The following is a 25100-nucleotide window of genomic DNA, read 5'->3' as shown; positions in this document are numbered from 1 at the left end:
CCTCTGTAATGCTACCCAAAGTCAGAGAAGGGCACACTGCCCTGTCCTCCTCCTCCCCTCCAGGAAATCAGAATGCTGGTTCTCTGGTTGAAAAAATGTGTGCCCTCATTCTGCACATCCAGAAACACACTCAAACATGTACAGTCCCCTTAAATGTGAGCATGGCCTCTAAACCTGTTAAATATCCATGCTTGGGAGCTCTGGCAGTGGTATACAAGTGACCTTCTGCTTGCCAGGTAGGGCACTGTGATGTTTGAGTCCTCCAGATGTGGAAATGTTTCCTCCAACTCACCAGCTCATCCGGCTTGAAGTTTGCTAGTGAATTATGCACACACAGAGAGAATTAAATTCACTGAAGAAATACTAACACACAGACTTCTCCAGCTGTCAGCACTTACACCTCTTACACACCAGCACACAACCTGATCCATCCAGCTACTGCTGGCACCAGGACCTTTCAAGACACATACAAAACACACATACCAGTCCCTCCAGTTGTTGGTCTTTGGATCTACAAGCCCTGTGACCCACAGTTCCTCCAGTTCCTGGCACACAGACCTTTCCATGCAAGCCCCTCCATGTGCTAGTACTTAGATCCATGAGCCCTAAGACCTGTGGTCTCCTCTGGCCATTGGCATCCAGCTCTCTTTTGCAGGCAGGTCTCTCCAGTTTCTGGCCCCATTTTGCCCCACTTTTCTTTGGATCTTTTGATTCTTCCCCTAAACACCCCATAGTCATTTTTACAAAAACCTACAAGCCTTTTCTGATAGCCCGTATCTCAAGCAGCCTCAACTTTTCCACAACACTCAGGTTTATCATATTTCCCCCCTTCCTATCAGTTAATAATTGTTCAGGTTGACATTCTTGAGGGTTCTGCCTGAGTAGTTCCTCTAATGGACCATCAATCAGTGGCTGAAGCATTCTGGATCTCATTATTATCTCCACTGTGACTTCCTCATTAATGTGTGTCTGTGAGATTCATTTATTGCTTTCCTCATTACTTCTTATTTCTTTTACAGTGAGTAGATCACAACCAAATAACAAATGAACCAGACACTCCCACACTTCACAAACTCTCACACTACTGACTGACAGCTGCAGCAGGACTGAGAACTGCTGGGTACCCTGCTGACAGAGGGTCCAGCTCCTCTTTATTTTAGACAGCTGTACAATGATAATATTTATTTTATATTTAGCAAATTTAGAGTTTCCTGTGTTGACTGCAATTCAGGATGCCGTTTTCATGCTTTCTTCATGTTTAGGTAGACTTGAAGGACAAGGCAGCCATGTCACACAATGTATTTCCATTTTTCTCTATTGAATGACGATACACAGCAGTGTCAGACACTCCACTGACTTTAGCACAGTGTTTTATCCAGATGATGAATTATTTTCCAGACTTTACAAACTTTTATCATGATGGTTGAGATAAAAGGAACAGAAAGAGTGATGACGTAGTTGTGGTTTTGCAGTGATGTTCATCTTGTGTCTTTGATGCTTGTTTGCATTATCTTCAGAAGGACGTTTTAGTCTAAGTGAGGGAAAAAAACCAAACCCACATCTTAAAAGTGCATAGGGAAGGGAAGTATGTGTATAATGTAAGAGCATTACTTGCAAAGAAACCAAAACTATTTATTGGATGGTCATAAAGTAGCAGTGTCAAGTATCTGACACTGCACAGAGGTACTTCAACTCAATGGGGTATCACACAAAGAGTATTAGGACAAAATTAAAAATGGAACTCTGCTTTCTGGAAGGATATTCCTCTTCAGTTTGTTTACAAAATTTCTCCTGTGCCCTGTGAGTCTCTCTAAACTATGTCATGCTTGCTATTTCCAGGACAAGCCTCTACTTAAAGTAAGAGTCCATGTATCTCAGACTGCATGAAATGTCCTGTGAAAACATGCCCAAATGCTGCTTCTGTCCAGTACATGGCATTTCTGATCCTGTCATCTAGATAGTTTTAACCTGCTGTCTTCTTAACCTTTCCTTAAGTTAATATTTCCACAACTTCATGCCTTGCATAAAAATGGCCTTTGAATGTGGAAAATAATTTTTTAGATTTGCTTTTTGTTTTGACACCCTGGGATGCATTTTTTAGCACCATATCCAGGGGGGATTTAGTAGAATAGGCAGCAATAGATGAAATACGAGTTTACTGAGCAGAAAACATGGTTTAATTATAAATTGAAAGTGAACCCCTATGTTCACACTATCCCACTCAATGTAGGCTGTCATTGGGGCAGAGTGGAGGGGGGTGGAAGAGGAGAACAGATTTTTAATTAAGTAGGATTTTGGTGTTTGATAAATTAGCGTCACTTAAAGGAGCTCTTTAATTCTTAACCTGTAGTCTTTAGGCTTCAAAAAGGTGACATCTTCCATTTACTTCTTACTTAATTTGATTGTTTGCTTTTTAGTGAATATGGATATGTGTGCATGTGTCTATATTTGTTGAAAGAGGCAAGATACTTACTTCTTCCAGAGTCACACTCTCCTTATTCTCCTTTCCTTGTTTGTATTTCTTTTTAAGGCACACTGCAGTTGTGATGGTGACAATAAGCATTACAACAAACACAGTTATGGTTGAAGAAACAGCTATTACAATATTTTCTTGAGTTGAGCCTTTCCTTTCACACTTTTCTCCCATGTACCACCAGCTGTCACCTGCTGGACATCTAGAAAGCAAAAGAACTAACATTTACTATCACCTAAATATTAAAGGTGCGAAAAGATCTACTTCAAAAAAAGGCATCTCTGATGTAATTTCTATATCCTAAAGCATAATGAAGTCATCTTAAAATGGACCTCTATTTTAAAGTTCTCTTAGTGGCCCAAGTGGCCCACTGTCCTTACATACCTAAAGGTGTTTCTTTCAGCTCCTAATGTTTCACAGGTTGTGCCTTCAGAGAGAGCTTTTGCCAGAAACCCTAAATGCCTTCCTGATCCTCTTGACCTCTTAAGGCCTGGATGCAGCTGATCTATGGAGCTTTTATTTTTTTTTAATTTTCAAATTTAAAGAACTTTTAAAAGCTGCCTCTGTCTTCATCCAAGAGGCAGATAAGAAAAATTCACAGCCCAGCAGCCATCCAGTTTTAGGACTGAAAACAACCTCCAGGCTTTGATTCCATCACCTCACCCAGCACCACAGTCAGCACACCCACCTCCATCTTTCTAACCTTGGTTATTCCTTATGTGTTGATTTCCTGGCTCCTGTCTAAGCCATTTATTCAGGACTACCTCAGCCCTGAAGACAAGTCTGTTTGCACTGCACTGCAAAGATATTGCCTGCTGGGGGGATTACAGGTGATTCAGCTTGAACAGATGTATCACATTCCCACCCATTTCCCAACAGAAAATTGGGGTGGAAACTGACTGCTGGTCACACATTGCTGTAGGACAGAAAGTAGGTTGCAAAGGCACTAAAGCTTCAAAGAGTCCAGAGATGTCAGAAAATAAATGTTCTCTTTCCATAATTTTGAAATGAAGCATAACATTGAGCATATTTTTTATTTTTGTCTTCTTGAGACTTCTTCTTGACATTTACTCCTATTTGTGACCTGCTTCTAATGAGTTGCACAAGAATTATTTTTTTCAAGGTTTCTAAATGGAGATATATAACACTTAATGAGTCATCCTCACTCCTGTGGCTTTTGGCCTTTATGTTTTCCTCACAGCACTCCCCCAGTCTACCTGCCCTGGAACAGCATCTAAGGTTACTCTCTTCAGCCTCAGAGCTTATTTGAGAGCTGGAACAATGCTAATCAGGCAGGTAGTTACATAAATGTATCCACAAAGAATTAAATAAAAGTTGATAATAATCTTCTTGCAGGGCAAACAATCTTTTATTCCTCAGCTTTCACTGCTGGTTTCAAAGGCAAGGGACTACACTTTGGTAACTCATGGTCATAATTTGCACTGTACAATATTTCTGAATCAAATTATAAAATAATGTCTATGCTGCTTCCTACATGATAAGTATTGCAAATCTACTCTAATTATATAAATGCTCTTTTCTTTCAATTACATTTATTCAACTCTTCTACATTTTGCTATAGGGAATTCTGAAGACTTGGAGTAATACATTGCTGAAAATAATAAACACATTTAAAATATAATTTACAGGAAAGTCAAGCAGAGTACTTCAAAATGATCAAATGCTGAGGTTAGGAGCTTTGTTGCCCAAATCGGCCATAAGTTCAGTCTCACAGGAGCAGTTGCAAATACTTGCCTTAATCAGCTACAGTCTGTCTTTCCTTTCACTAGGAGCAAAGATTTATTTTGTTAGGAACTCTCATTACTCATCCTAAAGCAGCATTTGAGGGTGAACAAAGGCAGTTACCTGCACACGGGCATTCTGTTTACCATGACACAGACACCATCGTTTTCACAGGGGTTGTCTGGGCAGAAAGCTGGAACCTCTGGATCTCCAGGCTGGTTGGTGCTGCCTGTGGTGGTGGTGGTGGTGGTGGTGGTGGTGGTCTCAGTGCCACTGGGGGGCTTGGTGGTGGCAGAAGGGCCAGGGCCAGGTTTGGTGGTGGTGGCACTTGCAGTCGTAACAAGAGCGGGTGGAGTGCTTGGCTGAGTTGACAGGAGGTGCGATATATCTGCACGGTGAACACACAGGCAATAAGGTCTTTGCTCCACATTATTTTCCTTCTTATTCCAATGATAATTTCTAATAATAAAGAGCAGTAAGCCTGTCCAAAGGTTTAACAGATAAACAGTCTTTTTTGCATTTTAGGAGCATGATGTATTTTGGAAATGTCCTCTAGAATTTTTTCAGAAACAGATGGTTTTATTCAAATTAATATATTCAAATTAATTTGCACAGGATTAGCATTGTTTTATACACCTTCACATGAGATAAAGGAATTATACTGTGTATGTACCTGTTCACAAATTTATTCAAATGTACGATTTGACTTTAGACACAGGCATAATTCAAACAGTGCTCAAATGCAAAGTACATTGTGTGTTTATAACGACAGCACTAGTGACTTGGTATCTGACACTGTTTGCTGCATTGTCAAGAGTATCAGCTATGTTTACATACCTTCCATTGTTAAAAGAATATAAACACCATCTTCTTTGATAAAGTTGTGGCTTCTAAGTCTCTCATGAGTTAAAAATGCACTTGTTCCAACTCCTGGACCTCTCATGTATTTGGTTCCATTGGGAAAAGTTACTTCAGATCCTACTTTATCTGGCCTATCCCAAGTATAGTTTGATGAGGATTCTGAGGGGAAAAAAAAAAAGATAAAAAGAATGTGAATGTGAGACTGGTCTGGATTTGTGTCTCAGCAGAAACCTCAATTGCCTGGGATTCCCCACCGATGAGAGGCATAAGACAATGGAGATCTTCAATTATTTGGTTTATTCTGAGGTACTGAGACAAGAACCTGCTGGAGGTGAGGTTATTGGAGAGCTAGTTGAAAGCCTGTTGTATTTTCTTTTTACTTTGTTAAAGTGAGGTGGTCAAGAAGATAAGTAGCACATAAATCATCTATAACATGAGTTAATGCAATGCTTCTCAAAAGAGAGCATCTCCTGTATCTCCATACCCCTGTAGTAGATGTGGGGCACAAGATATTTGAACAACCTAAATGATCACAATCACTGATGCCTGCTCCATCAAACCCTGCTCTAAAGCTCAAAGCTGAGCCTGATTGTCCATGAAAGAATCTGACAGAGGAAGAAAGATCTGCCTGCTCCACCACCTCTCTGGTTAGATAAAAGGCGTGTGTTACAAGGCTTCCCTTGGAAATCGTGGACTATTTGCAATATATGAATAAACAAGAGAGAAGGAGCAGAGAGCAAACAGACTGCATGTCCACAGGGTCAGAGAAGGAAAAGGGTACTGTGGCTGTAACAGCAGAAAGCACAAGGAAAATGTGCTTTTACAAACATCTGTAGAGGACATGGTGTGGTGTGTCTTTCATTTACAGAGAGGACATTTAAGTCTTTCTCGATTACCCACTTTGTTTTCATGTAAAGCCAGTGTCACAGAAAATGCAATGTAAAACATACTGGTTTTCAAATAATAATACGAATTGGAGGGTTTTGTGCCTTCCTTCCTTACTTTCGAGTCAGAAAACTAATTCAGCGGCAGAGATGATTTCTTTTGGCAAAAAGAAGAATGTCATTATGACAAAAGCCATAATGACTTAAATCCAAACTTTATCCAATGCTGAATGTGGGTGTTTTCTTTAATATCTCCCTCTGTAGAGATTCCTATCATTTCTCAGATATGAATGTGGGCGTTTTCTTTAATATCTCCCTCTGTAGAGATTCCTATCATTTCTCAGAGTTACTTTTACCTCAACTGTCACGTTTCCAAGTTATTATGGACGACAGCCCTTATCTTCTCACACCTTGAATAAGTACAGATTACATAATATGAATCAGTACTTTGTCCATCTGGAGGCTTTTGCTGGCATCACTGTACCTTTGACAAGGAGGGCTGGGATTTGTTTGATAGTTGCTTCACTTTTATACTGCCTGTATTGTTAATTCCATATTTTTCTTTTCATGACTTCTGGAAAACTTCCATTCTCATTAAAACAGAAATATATGTATCCTCACAGAGCATATGAAATAAACTTTAGGAATAGATGATCCACCTGTTTCTTATGCAAATGCAACTCTGAAATCCTGAGTCCCAGCTTAACTTGCTTGTAGGTTTAATTTTTTTCTTGTCTGTGGATCAATATTATTGTTGCTGCAAACATATGAAACATTCCAGAAGCTAAAAAATATGTATTAATTTAACCAAGAGGAGATGTGACCCCTTGTCTTTTGGTTATGTTTTACATGTTTAATTTTAACTAACCTGAAAACCTCTCAGGGTCTGTTGTTACACTTCTTTGGTTTGACATCTGTTGACGAATATCAGGATGCTGATCAAGCAGGTTCATGGTAACTTGTTGCCATGGACAGGGCCATTTCAAATGATCATCATTTGCTCCAGAAATCAAGGACAAGTATATTCCTAAATTAAATGGGTTATCAGTGGTACCATTTACATACAAGCTGACCTGAAAAGCATACCCTTCACTAGAGTAAAAAGGTGGACTGTATATTATTCCCTCTTTTCCTGCTGGACTTGTGTTGAGGACATGTGTGAAATTTCTGATATGCCAGACATGGTGGGGACACTGAGTTTCTGACAAGTTGATGTCATCAATAGAGAGGCCTCCATTTGATAAGCCACTTCCTCTCACGCCTTGAAACACAACCCGGAATTTACTGGTGACATTCAAAGAAACATGATGGAGCTGCCAGTAGGTCTCAGGTGAACCTGAAAAACAAGGGTGGAGATTTCTGACTCAGCAATACAGTCAAACACTGCACAGGTCTGTGAACCCCATACCAACACTATGTAAGAATCTTTCAATTCCACTGGCACTGATGTGATGGAATATTTCTTCTGTAGATGTTACTTTTTCAGTTCAAGATCATATTTGCTCAATACAATATTTTAACAGAATTAATATGCAAAATAGCACTTGTTGATGGGTTATAACACTGCTTTTTCTTTTACATTTTTTAATAAAATTTCATTAAATTAATCCAGGAGTTGTGAATATTAAATCCACAAAAATAGTTTCACCTGTATTGTTAAAAAGAAAAAATTCAGAACAACTTATATTCAAATAACTGAACAACAGCCTGAACAACACAAAATGCTCCAGAGGATTCTGGGAACCTAGAACTACAAGACTAGTTCATTCATTTGTTTTTGTATTTCTAAATGGCTTGTTGGAAGCTTGCCTATGCAGAAGCACTATTCACCCATCACATTATTAATGGCACTAAGGTCAAATTAAAGCCAGTCATTTCCAAACCTTCTTCGTGCAAGGGAACCTTGCTGCAAGTTTGATGCTGTATCCAAAAGTGCCTGCACTAGCAAATTCCACTTGACTCCAACAGCAGTGTACACAAAAGCAAAGACCTCTGCACAGGGGCCTTGTGAGGTCAATGAAAGTAGAACACCCTTTTTAAAAAGTATGTGCACCAAAACAGTTTCTTTTGTGGCCTGGTTTTAGTTCATCTGCACAGAAGACCAGCTGCATTTATTGAACAAGCAGGTACAGAACTCATATACATCACTCTCCTAACAACCCAAAACACAGCACAATGGATCTCAAATATGTCTTAATTTCTTGACATTTTTCATTACTGTTATAATTAGGAGGGAAAAAATTGACCAAGAAACAAGAAGAAAAGCACCCCACTGTTTTCCATGAAATTGCCTCCAGCATAAACTGAAGGATTTTTACATGTAATACATGCAGTTCAAAAATCCCCAGCTGCCACAAACCAGTGGGAAGCGTTCAGGGATTGTCCCTAAGCCTCTCGAACATCATAGTTCAGTGCAAACCCATGAGCAGCTCAACCAGGTCAGACCATGGATGGAAGGGGCTGTAGTGTCACTGTTACTTTCAGGTTATTAACTGCATTGGAGAGGGCAACTTCTCACTTGAGAGAAGTGAAACAGATTGGGGGGAAAGTAGTCTTGAACCATTCCTAAAAGTTTGCCACAGATTGTCAAAATAGGGTGCCACTTTGGACACACTTATGAGTTTAGAGACTTAAAGAAAATTATGGACTTGCGAAAGCAGGAATGGGAGATGGGGCCTAATAGACACAAAAGAGTGTTTGTGAGGAAGGCTGAAGTCTGGAGAAATTACTCTTGGCATCAAAATAGGGTTTGAAAGAGTTTGGAGAGCTCAGACTGATGTGAAGCCTACACCTGCCTTAGCAGCTCTTAGGTTAAGGATGCCTGTTAGCTCAGAGGGCACAGAGGGTGAAGCCATAGAAGTGAAGAAAAGAGTGGAAAAAACCCCCAGGCACCAGCAGAAGCTGAGCCTAAAGGAACAAAAAGAGACAGAAATTATACCTATTTAGTGAAAAAACTTGCTCAGATCCTTCTGAAGTTGGTGTAGGTGAAATGGAGACCACATATGAGTTAAGTATTTGAGAAAGTAATTTAATCAAAAGGTGACTTTGAGAATTCTAGCTTAAAGAGCTCTTGTCCATTAGCTGACCTCAGCTGAGGTCATTCTGTAGGCCATAGGCTCCTAAAACCACAAGAATTTAATCTTCTTCAAACTGCAACTCAAATCGTGATCTGTTGCTCATATATTTCAGTTAAGTAATTTAAATTTTATTTATCTTTTTTAACTTAGATATTCCAGGGCATTTATGCTTTCCATTTCTTTATTATACTTTCTTATTAATAGTAATTTACTCTAATATTCCGACTTCATCAGCTGCTATTGATACCAGCAATTCTAGAACAGTTAAAATGATTGCTCATGGAATTTTAGCTAGTTTGGCAAGAAAACTATCTTGATAATACAAGAGTTTGAAATTTGTGGTAATTTATTATATTATAGGAAAGCAGCTGACTGAGGATCCATCAGGTATAATTTCAGCAGCAATGAATCAATTACATAGATAGAGAAGAAGCCAAAGAACAGCACTAGGAAATGAGTGACTTTGCCACAATAATTTTCCCCAGTACTTTGAAAAATACTGAGGATAGATTAAAACAAAATGCAATTTTATTCCATACCTTTTATCTCTTTGATGAATCTCAGAGTGCCATTTGGATTGGCTGACGTGTACTCCCTGACCCAGACATTCAGCCGGTCATTCTCGTTACCACTGTTATATAAATAGAATTGTAAGCACTGAAAACCTCTTTTGGGATAGAGAATTCGGCTCTCCAGGGCAGCTGTGCTTCCTTCTCCTCCAGCAGTGGTGTCAAAATGCATGAAGTAGCCAGAATCTGCCAAAAGTCAATGAGAAATGAGCAGTAAGGGGGAGAGAAAACAGAAATTTCCTGATGTACTGGCTTTCTTAACGCTGTATTTCTTAGTGCTGTATCTAGAAGATACAGTCAGGTCAGGGTTAGGTAGATCCTGTACAAATCTCTGACTGAGGACTGGTACCTGTTCACCTTTTCAAAGGTAGAACTATTCTCTTTGCAGCTTTTGTCCTCATTTCATTGTCTCCAGGAAACTGTACCCAAACCGTGGGTTTTTGCTCTTTACCCAGTTACTCACAGTTGACACCCTGGAGGACAGATTTAAACTCCTGAACTCTTGGACTGTTCTGATAGGTTGAGATACATCTAGCTAGATTGTCAATTAATTTTTCACCTCAGCCCTGATAATATGCATTTAATTTCCTACTCCTGTCCAAGGACTTATTGAGCAATTATTGAGAAAAGCAGCAATCTGTTTGGTGTGCCTGTATCACAGGTTCAATGCTTTATATAACTCACATGACAGGATGTGACATTAAGACCAAAAAAACTGATCAAAAGAGATAAGGACATTCGATCCTCTGAAATAAGCAGAAAATCAACGTATCACATGATGTCCCTAGGTATGTAGATTTATGCTGCTTAGTTAAAAAATAAACTGCAGTTTGTCAAAAAATAAATAGATAACAAGGCCAAGCTTGAAGGAACCCTGCATGCCTCTGCAGAAAACAGCTCCCAGAAAGATAAGAGCTTTTTTCTCATACCTTTGCATTCTCCCATATTGGTGTGATCTGTATTTGGCCCAGCAGGAACCTGAGACAAACGCTGCCAGTCACTGTTATCATCTGAACTTTGAATCATGCCACATATATTTTCAAGTTCAAAACTGCACGTGTCCATGAAACTTAGGGAGGAGGCTATGAAAAACAAAATAAATTAAAAAAATTGTGAATCTCTATTACATAACACATTTTAATTCTGAAGGTCCAACGCAATGAGCAGAGAAAGACTAAATGCAAACACCAAGTAATCAGTGGTTTCAAATATGATCAGCATTCATATATACAATGTTCAGGAACTCAAAACACTTGGTGATTAACACTGACATTAATGAGATGTCATCTCTGGGCCCTCAGCAAACACAGGAGGGCATCTGCTAATTATCATATCATGTCTTTTATTTATAAAAAGAACACTAATATCAACCCAATCCACACATCTTCATATTATAGTCAAAAGATCCTGAGACTTCCCATTCTTTGTTCTGCTTTCTTTGGGCCGGCCCACACAAGACCACAGATTCTGATACAAACTCACTAATGTATAAGCTGGAGTGTTTATTTTGAAATATAGAAGAGCAGAAGCTATTTGGCTGGAATAAACAAACCTTGATTTTCCAAACACAGAATTAAAAAAAAACAAAAACAAAACAAAACAAAGCCAAACAAACAAAACAAAAAAAAAATATTTGGTAAAGGTATATTTGGGAAAAGTGGATATTTCTTGCCATACAAATTTTTCAATATCTTTCATGTAACAAGTGAAAAATTAGGTGAAGGAAGAGTGTGCAGTTAAATATGGAAGGGAGAACAACATATGAAATATTTCCTCTGTCTAAAGCAAACTCTGGATAGGTGAGAGATAGCACAGTCCAGGTTTATCCCTGTTCTTATTTTTGTCTCCTATTGTACTGTGTCTGAGCTCATGTGTAATACCAGCCATGATTTGAAAAGAGCTAAGTTAATGAAATACTTTTTAAACTATGTCTAAAATATTGTGGCTCAAAGGTTTAAAGGTTTCCTTGCATAACAAAAAGACCTTGAGTATCACAAAACTCAACCTCAATAACATACAAAATGCTTCACTTGAGCTGCAGCTCTGGGAAGCACTTAAGTATGAACTGCTGCCAATTCAGTTCTACTGCTGAGATATGAGATATAGACAGTTCTACTGCTGTCCTCACAGAAAGCTAAAAACCCTCTGGAGGCTGCAAGGTAGTCAGAAGTGTATGGCAGATATTTTTTAAGATACAGTTCAGTACAATGTTGCATGAACTAAGAAAAGGCTTTCACAGCAAATGTTGTGCTGACTGCTGAAGAAAGAAGGCAAGAAAAAATTGAGAATTATTAGGTGAAAGAACTCTTTGAAATCAAAATACAAAACAAAACATGAAATTGATTTGGCCAAACAGGAAGGAAGTAACCTAATGACTTTTAAGTAGAAAGTGCTGGCTGGCATGGAGAGTTGACCTGAGTGCCAGGAAGACAGAAAAGCAAGACTCAGTAGATTATGATGTATTTCTGAGGTTCCTTCCTGAAACAGATGAAGGGGCAATGAGTGAGGCAGGTTGTGAATTCTGTCTGCACCAAAGCCTGACACTTCTTTGGTATGCAGTTAAAGACTGGACTCAGAAGAAAACGCCTGGGGGATGACTGCAAAGTCCCAACTTCCAGAGGCTGAGGGAAACCTCATGGTCAGCTCTGTCCAGCAGTATGCTCCAAGGGGAAAGCAGACTAAAATCTACTGTTATCATATGGCCTCAAAGAAAGCAGTGAATTACAGATTGGAGCAGCACTAAACAATCTGTCAGTATTTCTTATGCTGTGGGTTGTTCTCTTCAATTTAGGAATTAGTTACATTTTTTATGTAATTTCCTGTCCACATGGGCCTCTAGCAGAAATTTAGCTTACACATTTCCTTAAATCATGTTCAGCAAATGAAGTAATCTTTTGTGTGGGTGAGGGCTGGGACCTGTGAAACACCATCCTCCCTGACAATGGTGGCTGATCTGACAACATTTATGTCTCTGCAAATATCATCCACACTATACACATCACATGAAGCCAAGAGAGGGACTGGGGAGCAGGGTCCTAATTGCACTGAAGGTGGTGGAAGTTTTGCCACTGATTTCAGCAGGACTGGGGCTTTTTTTCATTTGGGGAATGTGCCTGTGGGTTAAGAATAAAGTTAAAACATCATGAAGTATTTCTGTAATGCACAAGAATGATGGAAAATAGATAAGATTAATGGAGAGGAAGAAGGACCCCATCCTCTGTGAAAGACATCCTTAGCTGTAAGCATTTTTATAAGTGATTGTGTAGCAAGTGCTAGAAGCTAAGGCTGTGTGTGTGTGTTCAATTTAGACCTACATGAATAAAAATATTTTCATCAGAATTTTACACTCGAAAAACTGCACCCTTTTAATAAACCAGTTTGATAGTTGTTTAAAGAATCTGTATAATAAAGCTTAAAATATAATTGTAAGCCAGTACTCACTACTTGGGATATTGTAAAAGTTCTCTTCTGAGTGTCAGGGCACACTGAATGCAGCAACAATTACAGAATTATATTCCAATTTGATAATGGACTTATCTAGATTTCTCTGTTTCTTACTTTCATTCAGCTTTGTAAAAGAAACACCACCTAAGCAAAATAACTCTTTTGACCACTTTTGTAAGAGACCAGGTTTGAAGCTTAACAAGAAAATTTAGAAAGCTTGCATTTTATTCAGAATGGCATCTGTACCCTATTTGCATGGATAGGGTATATATAAATAGGCATGAATCTGTCTCACAGATTCCATGAAAGTGGAGTAGGTATGACAGCCACAGCAAAGATGCTCATTTCTGTGCAGTGTCTGAGCATCAGCTGTGGAATAATGCAGGGAAAAAACAAAAGGCTTTGTGCAGAAGCACACATTTTAAACAGCCACCCAAGGGATGAACAAAAGTCAGCTGCTGAGCAAAGCTGGTTTTTAACTAAAGGTCAGATAAAATTGCACAGAAACCTCTGCTACTCAGCAGTGTTTCTGCAAGAGGAATGCTATTTCTAGCTGTACCATTATTTCTGGTGTTTTTAACACAATTCACTTCTCTAAATATGTTAGCATCCCTTTCACTTGTGTCTGGATGGGTCCAACATGTATGTATCAGCCTCATTTCTTTCAAATGATTCTTTCAAGTAATATAAAATAAATGGAGAAACTTACTGCAGTTGTACAGCCGGTTCAGTTTCTGGAGGTCGTACTCACTGAAATCCATTCTCTGTCCTATGACATCAATGAAGTCTGGTATGTTGGTGATGATGGTGGGATCAGTTCCATTCCTGAATGCAGTCTTGCTGTAGTGCATCACAGAATTGTAGTCGTAGGGAACATTCAGGAAGTCTGATCTGTCATCATCGTATTTATTGAAATTATGTTCTTTACCTAAATGGCAAAATTGAAAGGATAGATTGTCTGTTGCTCAAGGGAATCAAATTTTAATGTAAAGACTTGCAGTGACAGAGAATCTATCACATCTCAATATATTTTTTTGTAGTAATTTACTTGTACTTATTTTGTAAAACAGTTTTATTTCCAGTCTAGGGCTATTTGCTTTCCTCTTTCAGCCACTGATGACTTCTGCTGGATGAAGAAAAGCTTTTGCTACCAGAAAATTTTTCCTGTGGAACAATTTATAAACTTTGATAGGCTTGTGATATCCAAGAGTGGAGAGAGTGTTTCAGTACTCAAATTACTGTAATTTGCAACTGTTTCTAATCTGTATTCTGTGATGTTCAATTCCTCATCATTTTAGGTAATAATAAACAATTTAGAGTTGTCATCAGATAAACTTCCAGAATTTAGCTTTACAGATGTTTTCTGGAGTATGAGCAAAGAACCAGTTGCTTACTACCCAATGGGGAGTCAAAATTTAAATCAGTCAAAATACAGTAATTATATTCTGGTCAGTGTAAAAAAATTGCAGCAGTTTCAAGTATCTCACAATAGGGGAGCTTGTCACTAAAGAGTCAGCAAAATATAATGGAAATCAAATAACAGAGTCTAAGTAATTTTCTGTAATATATAATTGCATATGCACCTGACTATTGATCAGGACTAAATAAGAATGCATTAGATTTAATCATTATCCAGTTTTTCAGTCTTCTGTGTCTACCTATGTTAGGAAAACATCAAGTCTGTGGATAGAACTTTGTTTTTGAACAGCCTGAAAGTCACAGAGGACAACAACAAGCTAAAGAAGCAGAGACAGAGCAAAGTCCTGAGGAATTCTGTGCCATGTCTCAGGCTTGTGCCAAATATACCAACACTTACAATTCACAAGCTGCATTGCTTAAGTAACTGCTGGTGTGACACAGACCCTGAAATGTCTCTCCTGCTTGCCCACCCTCTGCACACTCTGGTCTCTCAGCTCTGCTGCCAGTACCAGGTGTAGCAGACAGGCAGAAAGAGAAGGGCCAGTGTTTTCACTGGAGATTTTCCACTGGTTTTGTTCACACTGGATTTTTCAGACTTGGGGGGGGGGGGGGGTGTTAGTTATTTTTATTTCATTAAGGGCTTCTAGAGTAAGTGTATTCTAGAGTATTCATTTAAACAAACTAAATTATCCTCTCCTGCTGCCCTGTGGTACAACACATAGCATAAGAGGATACAGATCTCTAATTAGAGCTTCGGAAACTGCCGTGGCACAAGCAACTACAACAGCAAGAACAAATGAGAATTTATGTTTCAAGCAGACGTCCCTTTATATCTAATTTATTGATATACTGGCTTTGGAAAGTAAGTCCAGGTGAGAGAATAGCATGACCACCAACAGATGGCTGGAAGGGATGTTCCACATCTAAACTGCTAGCACCAGAGATTGAGAGGAGAGCAGAGGAGTGACTGACCAGACTGAATCCTGTCCCAGGCAATGGTCACATAGTCATCCCGGTCAGACCGAGACTGCTCATGCCAGAATCCCAGGGCGTGCAGGAACTCATGCTGGATTGTCCCAATCCTGTCACAGTTGGCTCCAATGGAGAGTTGCTGCAAGCCCATTTGCATGTTTCCCACTGAGGACCAGCAGCTGGCAGTGACACAAAATGAGAGAGGGCTCTTTGAGATGGCACACCATCCCCATGCCATGAAAACCTCAAAACCAGTCTATTCAATAGGTATATTTTTAACCTGAGCATTGAAGTCACATTTTGTTACAGAGAGCACTTTTCCATTGATCTGTTCCTTATCATACCCCTTCCTCTCACACTTAGCTCTGTTTCGATGAACAAGAAGGTCCTTGTCTCTGGCTCCATTAGAAGAAAAATGATCTACTTCTGACAAAAGAAAACTGATGATGATTTCTTTGGTACTCTGGAACATCAAAGGTTGTGAGCACATAATTTAGAGCAATTAAATTTCTGCAAATTAACAATTTTCAGCTACTGTGCTACAGCACTTGCTGCTCTCACACACTCCCAAGTAAGAGCAAAACTGCAGCTGTGCTGCAAGTTTTTATTAAAAGGTGAAAGAATTTAGTGAGTTATCTGCACAGGCCAATAAAATGGCACCCCATGTCCACAAACTAGCAGGCACAGAGAACTACATTTAAATTGATATTTTATGTAGCAAATAAATCAATACTTACCCAATGAAGTACATAAAATTAATAGGGCACAAAATATGCCATAGGATTTGCAGTCCTATCACCCCAGAAATTTAAAAATACAAGCACACCATGTGCTTTCACACTCTGTGACTTACTAGTGCAACATATTCCCCAATATTTCATTTTCCACAGAGCAACACAGGCCTTGCCTTTTGATTACTCATTAAAATCACAACATGAGACCTGTTAAGGAGCACATGTAGCATCCATAATTTCAAAGTCTTTCTTTGAACAAGGCCTCATATTGATTCTTGTGTTTTGTAGAAGTCCATCATAGGCTTGGGTCCACCTCCTACCAAAGCCACCTCTGACTTCACAGCTGCTACACAGTGCACAGCAGGCTACAGCAGGCACATCCAAGCACTTGGCAAAAGTAACACCCAAACGACAGTAGGTGCAGCTTCCCCGTGCCTTTGGTCTGCCAGATGCCTAAAACACTGTCATTCAACAGCCACAGAGGGGGCAAATTCACAGTCTGTGCTACCCTGCACTGAGAATAAAGCTGAGGTGAGTGGGACATGGCACTCCAGAGCAATGGGCACATAGAATCCTGTGTCTTCTGGAGGAGAGAAAGGAGAAGAAAGTCTCAGCTTTCCCCAGGTGTGTGAGAGCTGTGTTGCCTGTTACTCAATGCTTCCTGCATTGCTATCAGAGGCTGGAGGAACAGGGAAATACTTGCTCTGACTAATCCCACCATCCCCCTTTTGGGGCTGTAAATAGATACACGCCATCAGTTGCAGTGATGCCACTTATTTCAGGCACATTTTTGTACTAATGTCCTGCTACTAATTTTCTTCCCACAGTATCACAGATCGCCAATATCAGCTCACAGACACCCTGACTTACCAGCACCAAGCTGGAGAGCCAGGGGTCTGTGTCAATCTACTCCTGCATGGATTCCCTTTGTCATGTGCAACAGTGGCAAAGAGCTGAAGCACTCTCCCAGGAGGGCCCCATGAAAATCCATGTGGAAATGCTGGAGATGATGTTCATCCTCCCTGGTCTGTTAATCATTTGATTCTACCACACCATGTTAGCTTTCCTGCTGAATGAATCCTGCTCTTCATGAGAACAGTAAAGTGAAATGGCACATCCATTGCAGGTTTCCAGACTCCTCTGTGAACTTTGCAGCCAATCTGATTATCCTGCATTTCTGTAATTCACAGTTACATACCTCACGTGTTTTGCTCAGCACACAGGCAGAAGCTAACATAATACTGGTAGTAGCCAAGGTGAATGATAGATAAAGAATGTGTACAGGGAGAGGGCTCTTTGGGCAGGGCCTTGATACACTCTGTACATACACCAGAGTCTACAAATGCATTTTTACACAGGGCAGTCAATACAACAAAAGGCAGCTGGCTTTTTTTTGTGGCTGATTTAATTTGAATTCAAAAGGGTAATCCAAACGAGGACTTTTGGCTTACTTCAAATCCTTTTGACACAAAAGTTCTCCCACATTCCTCTCTTTTATAGATGCAAGCCAAGATCAGAAAGGCAAAGATGTGATTTATCAACCTTTACTTGAAGTGGGAAAATTTTATGTTGCCAGGAGCTTTGTGTGCCTCTCTGCACTGTACCCTCTGGGCTGAGGTCTTTAGTCAGCAGATAGAAGAGTCCTAATTGATTTTAAAAACTCCAAAGTATTAGGAACAGCAGAGCAAAAATGGGTTGGTTTACCCTGCTTACACCCATTACACCAGAAGTAAGGAATGGCCTGAAATGAAAGGAGTTCATTCAGGGTCAGTCCTGATTTCTTTGTACAACCTAAGATGACTCACTGAAAGTGGATGGACCTTTTCAGGAGACTGCACCATTTAGCTCCAATCTTTTAAAAAGTTCTGCTGTGGATATGTCAGCTAAGGTGATGGAAACACTTCAGGGCAAGCCACACACCAGACAGTGAGGGCAAGATATACTATCCAACTAGATGGATTTATCTTCTTCATCACCATGACTCATCTATTTTTAATAGACATATAAATGAAACATTGCACAGAGGCCTCCTACTTGCCATAGGCTAAATATTGTGGTTCTTTTTCAGATACAATTATTAGCAAATTCAATGCATATTGTAGGGGATGAAGGATTACAAAATTCAGCTACATGGGTTTTCCATTTAGCTCAAAAAGCTGAAGTCATTAGCACAGGAAAATGCATTGCTCCCTGAGTCTCCAATTATACATCTTTTAGAGCTGAGTTTCAGTGTCATGTGTACAGCATGAACAGCAGCAAATACAAAGAGCCAGACAGAAAAGAAATTTTGAAACAATTATCTGCTATGAATATCTCAGAACAAGCCAAAGGGAAAGAGAAACATTTTTTATTATCAGAAAATCTTTACCCATTTATGAATGCATTCTTATATCAGGAAATGAATTTCTGAAAGCAAATTTCCTCACCGGGCTATCAAGTTCTCCCTGTTCTCCTTTTCTATAAGAGAAATGGTTCAGCACAGAGTGAAGAATATATTTGTTCTTGTTGCACTGTTTTGACAGAGAATGTCTTAGAAGGAAAGAAGTTGAGGCAATTTTGACTTCTTTACTGGAGTCTTATTTTGCAATATTTAAGATGAAATAGCATGACTATTCATCAAAAGAGGTAAATAAAGTAAAATATCAGCAAAATATCTCAGTGCTGCACAGAGTTTAAAAATATTGTTCTTTTATCTGAATGCTCATATGGAGTTGTTCAAGTGCATTTCCATTGTTACAGTCAAACAAATTCATTGCCCCACAGTGAGAACTGTCACATTTCTCCTTGGTTTTTCTTTTCCCCTAGAAGCCAAGGTATACTAGGAATGACCAGCTGAAAGTAATACTCCATATATCCAAAGATCAGTCAACAACACAATTGCTTTGTTTCAGATATCTTTTACCATGTCCAGTAAAATATCTCTTATAGAACTTGATATATTCTTATATTTAAGAATAAATATCAGAACTGGGAAAATGGTGACAACAAAAACGTAAAGTTATGACCAGATATATGAATTTTAGGTTGAATACTGGCCATGAGAATAGTCTGAAAGCAAACATAATTAAAGTTATTTTTAATTGCTTCTCTTACCCACTTCCTTTGAACACAGATATGTAATTCTTCTCCCCTTCCCAAGGCTTGAAGTCAATACAGGTTTTCAGTCGATACCGTTCAAATGCCTTGAGGATGACTCCCTTAGCATTCATTTCTGCAAAGCAAACAGTGTTTTTGTCAATACTGAACAGAAAGATTTCTACCATTATCCATGTGGAGTAAGTCCCAAGGTGGCTCTTGCTCCAGCAATCTTTGATCAAAATAAACAGATTTTTTGTTTTATTAAAACCAAAGGGGGGACCTAAAAAACATAAATTAGGGTCTTGCAACACTGTATCTTGCTCTTGTTTTGCTCCTGTGTAATTTTTCTTTGGTATTTTTGTATCAAATATGACATGATGAGTATATAGAAGGGTACTGTGGGGGGGAGGTTAATTTTGTAGATTCTTTCATTTATTTTTTTGATATTTATGTAAACAAGTATTAAATAGATAGGAAATTAAGACTTCACATTTTACCTGGTACAGAATGCAGGCTACAGATCCTTCACTGATTTTCTCCAGGACTTGAATTTTTCAGACTATATCTGTGTTATCTCCTCTAAGCAACTTGCATGGTTTCAATACAAAGATTTAAAGGATGGGGTCAAATTATGATGTGTCTCTGACTCACATAGGGGACTTGGCAATGTACCACTGCCAACTGTCTGTCAGAATGCCATTTTGCCCTCACTGCTGGGAATTATATAAATGGCCAGGTAAGCTTCCTGTCCTTAAAAATGTCTTCAGTGCCCTCTTTTCACCTCTGCTTTGTAGAGTTTCACATCTCAGACACAAGATTTCAAAGCCAAAACAATCTGCTGGGCCGTGGCAGGGTAATCATTCAAGAAAGGAGGTGAGAGCCAGCTCTGATACCAAGATTTTAAATCCTGTTTGTGCACACTCAGCGCCACTCCTGCTGTGGGAAAGGGCCTGCTCTAGATTAAGAGAGGAAAGGACACCACAGAAGCTTTATCAACCTGTGTTGAACAGTTCAATCAACACAACATATAGACATTGTGAAGGGCAATACTGTACCCAGGCTGTCCTCAAGGACATAAGGGATAACATGGGGCCACCGATACTTGTCACCAATGATGGAGTTTCGATCCTGTATCTAGAAAGAAAACATGCAGTCCTCAGTAAAAAGGGATTTAGCATCAGGGACTACAATAGTGCTAAAGCAAGCCTACAATTCCAAGTAAGAGGTAGAGGAAAATAACAAGCTCAAAACCCTCAAAAGATTACTCAGAGGTCTGCAGCTTGGGTTTGAAATCCCTTCATGCCCTTCTACTGGTGTCTTCAACTTCTGCTGCATTTTCTCCATAGAAATTACCCAAGCTTTTGATGCATGTGCACAGGACCTTCTGCTCCTATGGGAAGCCTTAAGATCTAAAGTCCTGAAAACTGTACAGACATTAATAGTTTTGTAATTTTTCATAATGCAAGGATTTGTTTCTGTACCTTTAGCAAGTGCTGTCCTTGCTTTCAGAGAAATATTCAGCATATCCCCCAAAATGGAGAGTAAAAGACTATTTTCAGACTACTTTCAGAGTGCAAGACACATTGGGGGTTTCCTACTAGATATTTTTGAGATGTAAATGTAATTTTTTTTTCATTGATCAGATAAGGATACTGGCCAGATGCCTTAAAATGTGATATTAGATATCTAAATGTTTCATTGGTTTTAGTCAATCTACTTACAGGATGAAGGTTTTGCAGCACTGCTCAGTAAATTTAACTGGCTCAGAATATTGTACAGATAAACAAAGAATTCTTTTTATACAAGCCTGCCTGGATGATGATCAGTGCTGCCTAATCTCTTAAAAGTGACAATGTAAAAAAGGAAACAAGAAGCTAATAATACTGATCTAATCACTGATGAGATCTCATGCTGGATAATGTTTCTGCAAATGCTGTTGACTCCTTTACTGTCTATGACATTTTGTAGAATTCCATCCCCAATCATCTTCAGTTTATTGTTACAAAAACAGCATTTATTGTTTGTAAGAGCAGGATGCATCTATTATTTCCATGCCAGTGATACTTTACATTTAAGTCGATGACACATTTTTGGCTTTGTATTTTATATTTGAACTCACCACAGGAAGTTTGATGTCTCCCTCAAAAAGGTCTAGTCCTAAAGCTAAAGGAAAGAGGAGATTAACATTCAGTTATGGTATTGATCTGTAACTACTACAATGAAATTTTTTTTTAAAAATTGAGACTGAATTTTGAAAAACCTTCATTTATGTCGAAGATGTCCTGATCAATTCCTCCATCTAGGTCTATTTCTGAAAAATAAAAAGACAAGTGAGGTAGGACATTAGCCCTTGCTGTTATCTTTATGAAGTGTGAAAATTAATGCAATAACAATAACAGTAATTATAAATCTGTGTCTGTCGTAGCCATGTTTATGAGCAGCTGGTTTTGTTGACTGCCTCCTGTGCATACAAATAGATCTCTAAACAGAACTCACCAGTTGTCTCTGGAGCAGGCTGGGGAGGGGAAAGAAAAAAAAGATATTATTAGAAAGGCAGATAATGAAATGCAGCTCGCGTTACTTTGTCAACAGTATTAGAGATGTGATTCAAGCTCAACTGACAGCACTTAGCACATGGCTTTGTGTTGGACTGACTGCACCTACTGCCTCCTCATTTGACTGGAAATCTATATTTGCTGGTGTGGCAGCTTTGTGCCCTCCCCACCTCAGGGTGCCCAACAAGTAATTCAGCCAGTACTGCTTCTGTGCAGGTTTCACAGCTGCTTTTCTCTCAGGTAGTACTAAATTGTCTTACACAAACGGGAAAAAAGGAGCCTATTGTTTCTGTGGAATCAAGTATTGCTACTAGTCAGCAGCTCTGCAGAGCCCCGTGGAAGCTATGATGAACTTCCCATCACAAATGTGAAGACTGGGGGAGAGAATGAGTGGTCTGGTGTTACCCAGTGAGGCTTTGAAGGACTGGGTACACAGCCCAGGTCACCTCAGCCCCAGTTCAGTGCCCTATCTGGACTCCTTTTACCTGAGTAATAACAACTCAAACAGTCCCTTCACAACATGGAGAATCCACTGACCATAATGAGATAAAGTGACATATGATAAGATATACACAGAATGATTTCCTTGCCATAACATGCCTATAGAATCTAATCTTAGTTCTTTTATTTAACTGGACACTTCATTTTTGGACTGCCTTGGACATACTTGACATAACATTACACAACTATTTCTCACATAGTGAGTAAAATCATGAAGAGCCTTTCTAAGCAATCGTCTCTGGGGGTCTTGTATGTTTGAATAGAGGTTCACAAACTGAAGATAAAAGACATCCTTGTATTCTAAAAGAAATGTAACAGCAATTCTGGAAAAAAGTGTGGGATTTTTACTTTTTTTGTTTTACCACAGTTTTCCCCCTGTGTTTCTTTCTCCATATAAATAACTTATTTTCTGTACATGCAGCTTTGCATGTAGGACTTCTTTGTCCAGTGTGATAAGCATCTGCAACTTCCACTAGAAGTAATGAACAATACAAAATCAGAATACTGAAAAGCAGCAAAAATCAAGTCCATGCAGTCCCTAGAAACATTAATTGTGATAATCTCTAGTATCTGTACAATGTGTAAGACAACACTATGGCCAGAATATTAAGAGAGATTCAAATGCACACGTTCTTCTAGACCTAAGTTTCAACACATAATGATGGGAACAATTTTGAGGGAAACAACTCTGAGCCCTAAAAATGACTCCATATAAAAATTTTAACCAAACACAGAAAAAATATCCTACCTCCCATGAAATTTTAAGGTTCAGAAAGAAAGCTTAGAAATTGTCAGAATGTCCCATTTTAGCTTCATAATGAAAGATTATTTTTAATCTGAAATTACTGTCTTTTAGAAACTTCAGCAAATGTCAGAAAAAAAATATTGTAAATACAAAGAGCAGAAATCTCATTTTATGATTCACCTGAACTAAAATTCCCTCAGGGTGTTGCTTCACAGTTTTTGTCAGATTTTGATCATTTAATTTCATTATCTAAGAGATGAAAACGATTTTTTGCCAAACCAAATGGAGACTGTAATTTCTATGTTTAAGAAACATAATTTCTAATTGGTATCAGCTGGCATAGCAAACATTTAGTAGCTAACTGTTCTATAAGCAGCCAAAGTTTTTAATCAGCTTCTCCTGCTCACTTTTTCTATTTTTAATCAAACTACCACTCAAGTATGTCCTTGTCCAGTCTAAACCTGACCCTGACCAAGGTCAGTCTAACCAACCTTTCAGGTCAGTTACAGAAAACACTGAGTAGAATCTGTTTCCTGACTGAATTTGTCCTGGAACAGCCCTGCTTCAGCACTTTGCATTTTTGGAAGTTTTTAAATTTGTCAGGTTTTAAGAATGGTGACTCTTAAAAACCCAGTATCATTGCAGAAAAGTGATTGACTCCATTGAAAAACTGGTTTCAGAGCTGGGCAGATGCAAATGCTGAAGGATTGATATTGATCTGACATTTCAAAATTAACTGGTATCATTCAGGTTTACATTGATACATGAGCAATAAGAATGGGGACTTTAGAAAGAAAACCCCACAAGTGTATACACATACAGCTTAATAACTGCAGAGATCTTGTTCAGACAAACCATCCATATATCTGAAATGTCAATAGACTCCTCCTACATTTTGAAGTTTCATAGCACATATATCATACCATTACACTTTGTTATCCCTGCATAAGGCAATTCATTATCACTGTGCATAAAACAGTATTTACATTTTCAAGTTTTGAAATGAAGGTGCAGCTTGTAAAACAAGTTGCAAGTACATGGGCAAAGTGTGCAACACATGTTTTAAAGGCTTCATTTGCTTTTAAACTCCCACTCACACAGATTTCTTGGGAAAAAAAAAGTACCAGTAATGTTTGCAATATTAAAAAAATAAAATCACATAATTGCATTTTATGTTAAAAATTATTGATGGAGGAGAAGAATCACACCCATATATCCTGAATCCCCTTATAACCATTAATGGTGAGTAAAATAATCTGCAGTTCCAATAACTATAAACAACAATGTACTCATATCTACTAACCAGAAAGTATAACTGTCCTAAAGGTACAAACTGGGTAACTCTTAGAAAAGCTCCTCTAGCAACAGCAAAAGCTCACAAACTGAGATCAGCAGCCAAGTACAGTGGTATTTTTGGTGCACAAATCAAAATGTGAGTCCATGGCTGAACAATACCAAATGCAGCAATTCAGTGAAATCCAGGCTGGTCCTCAGTGTCTGAAAACTGCCACTGAATGTTTTATACTGAAGGAATCCCTTCTATCACATGAAAGATTAATTTTTAATCTGAAATTACTGTCTTTCAAAAACTTCAGCAAACGTCAGAAAAAAAAATATTGTAAATACAAAAGGCCAGAAATCTCATTTTATGATTCACCTGAACTAAAATTCACTCAAGGTGTTGCCACTGTGTTACTAACAAAACTAGGTCTTTCCTCCTGTGAATCTCCACTGAAAAATACTCTGTTTCAAAAGCTTCATCTCTGCATACAGGTATCACTTGTTCACATGGCAGTGACTTTGGTCTCAATACCAGCCTGAAAGTATTGTAAACACACAACAAATACACAGTTCATAGTCTCGTGCAGAGGAAGGCTGTGTTAGCTGAAGTGTGCCAAAGAGGAATCTAATTTAATCTAATCTACACGTATACAAATTACTGATAATTTTTAATATCAGTCCCTAGTTTAGGACATGGACAACGTGTGAATTAAAACATTCTAATGGTTGGTTAAACCACTTGTGAGGGTACATTTAACTGACAA

At 38.7% G+C, this 25100-nt stretch overlaps 1 protein-coding gene across 1 annotated transcript; it reads right to left on the bottom strand.

The window, feature by feature from the left end:
• Nucleotides 1-1107: 1107 nt before the first annotated feature.
• MEP1B (meprin A subunit beta) lies at nucleotides 1108-21784 on the bottom strand (the record flags this gene model as incomplete). Its single annotated transcript, XM_036395631.2, has 14 exons — nucleotides 1108-1531; nucleotides 2474-2675; nucleotides 4340-4604; nucleotides 5054-5236; nucleotides 6830-7297; nucleotides 9578-9793; nucleotides 10537-10689; nucleotides 13761-13979; nucleotides 15443-15621; nucleotides 19270-19387; nucleotides 20310-20388; nucleotides 21374-21417; nucleotides 21515-21565; nucleotides 21751-21784. Coding segments are annotated over 14 exons (2229 nt in total), but the record flags the coding sequence as incomplete, so codon positions are not given.
• Between the last annotated feature and the right edge of the window lie 3316 nt (nucleotides 21785-25100).

The sequence above is a fragment of the Molothrus ater genome, chromosome 1 (assembly GCF_012460135.2).
Source record: "Molothrus ater isolate BHLD 08-10-18 breed brown headed cowbird chromosome 1, BPBGC_Mater_1.1, whole genome shotgun sequence".
NCBI lineage: Eukaryota > Metazoa > Chordata > Aves > Passeriformes > Icteridae > Molothrus > Molothrus ater.
This window is presented reverse-complemented; position numbering and strand designations above follow the sequence as displayed.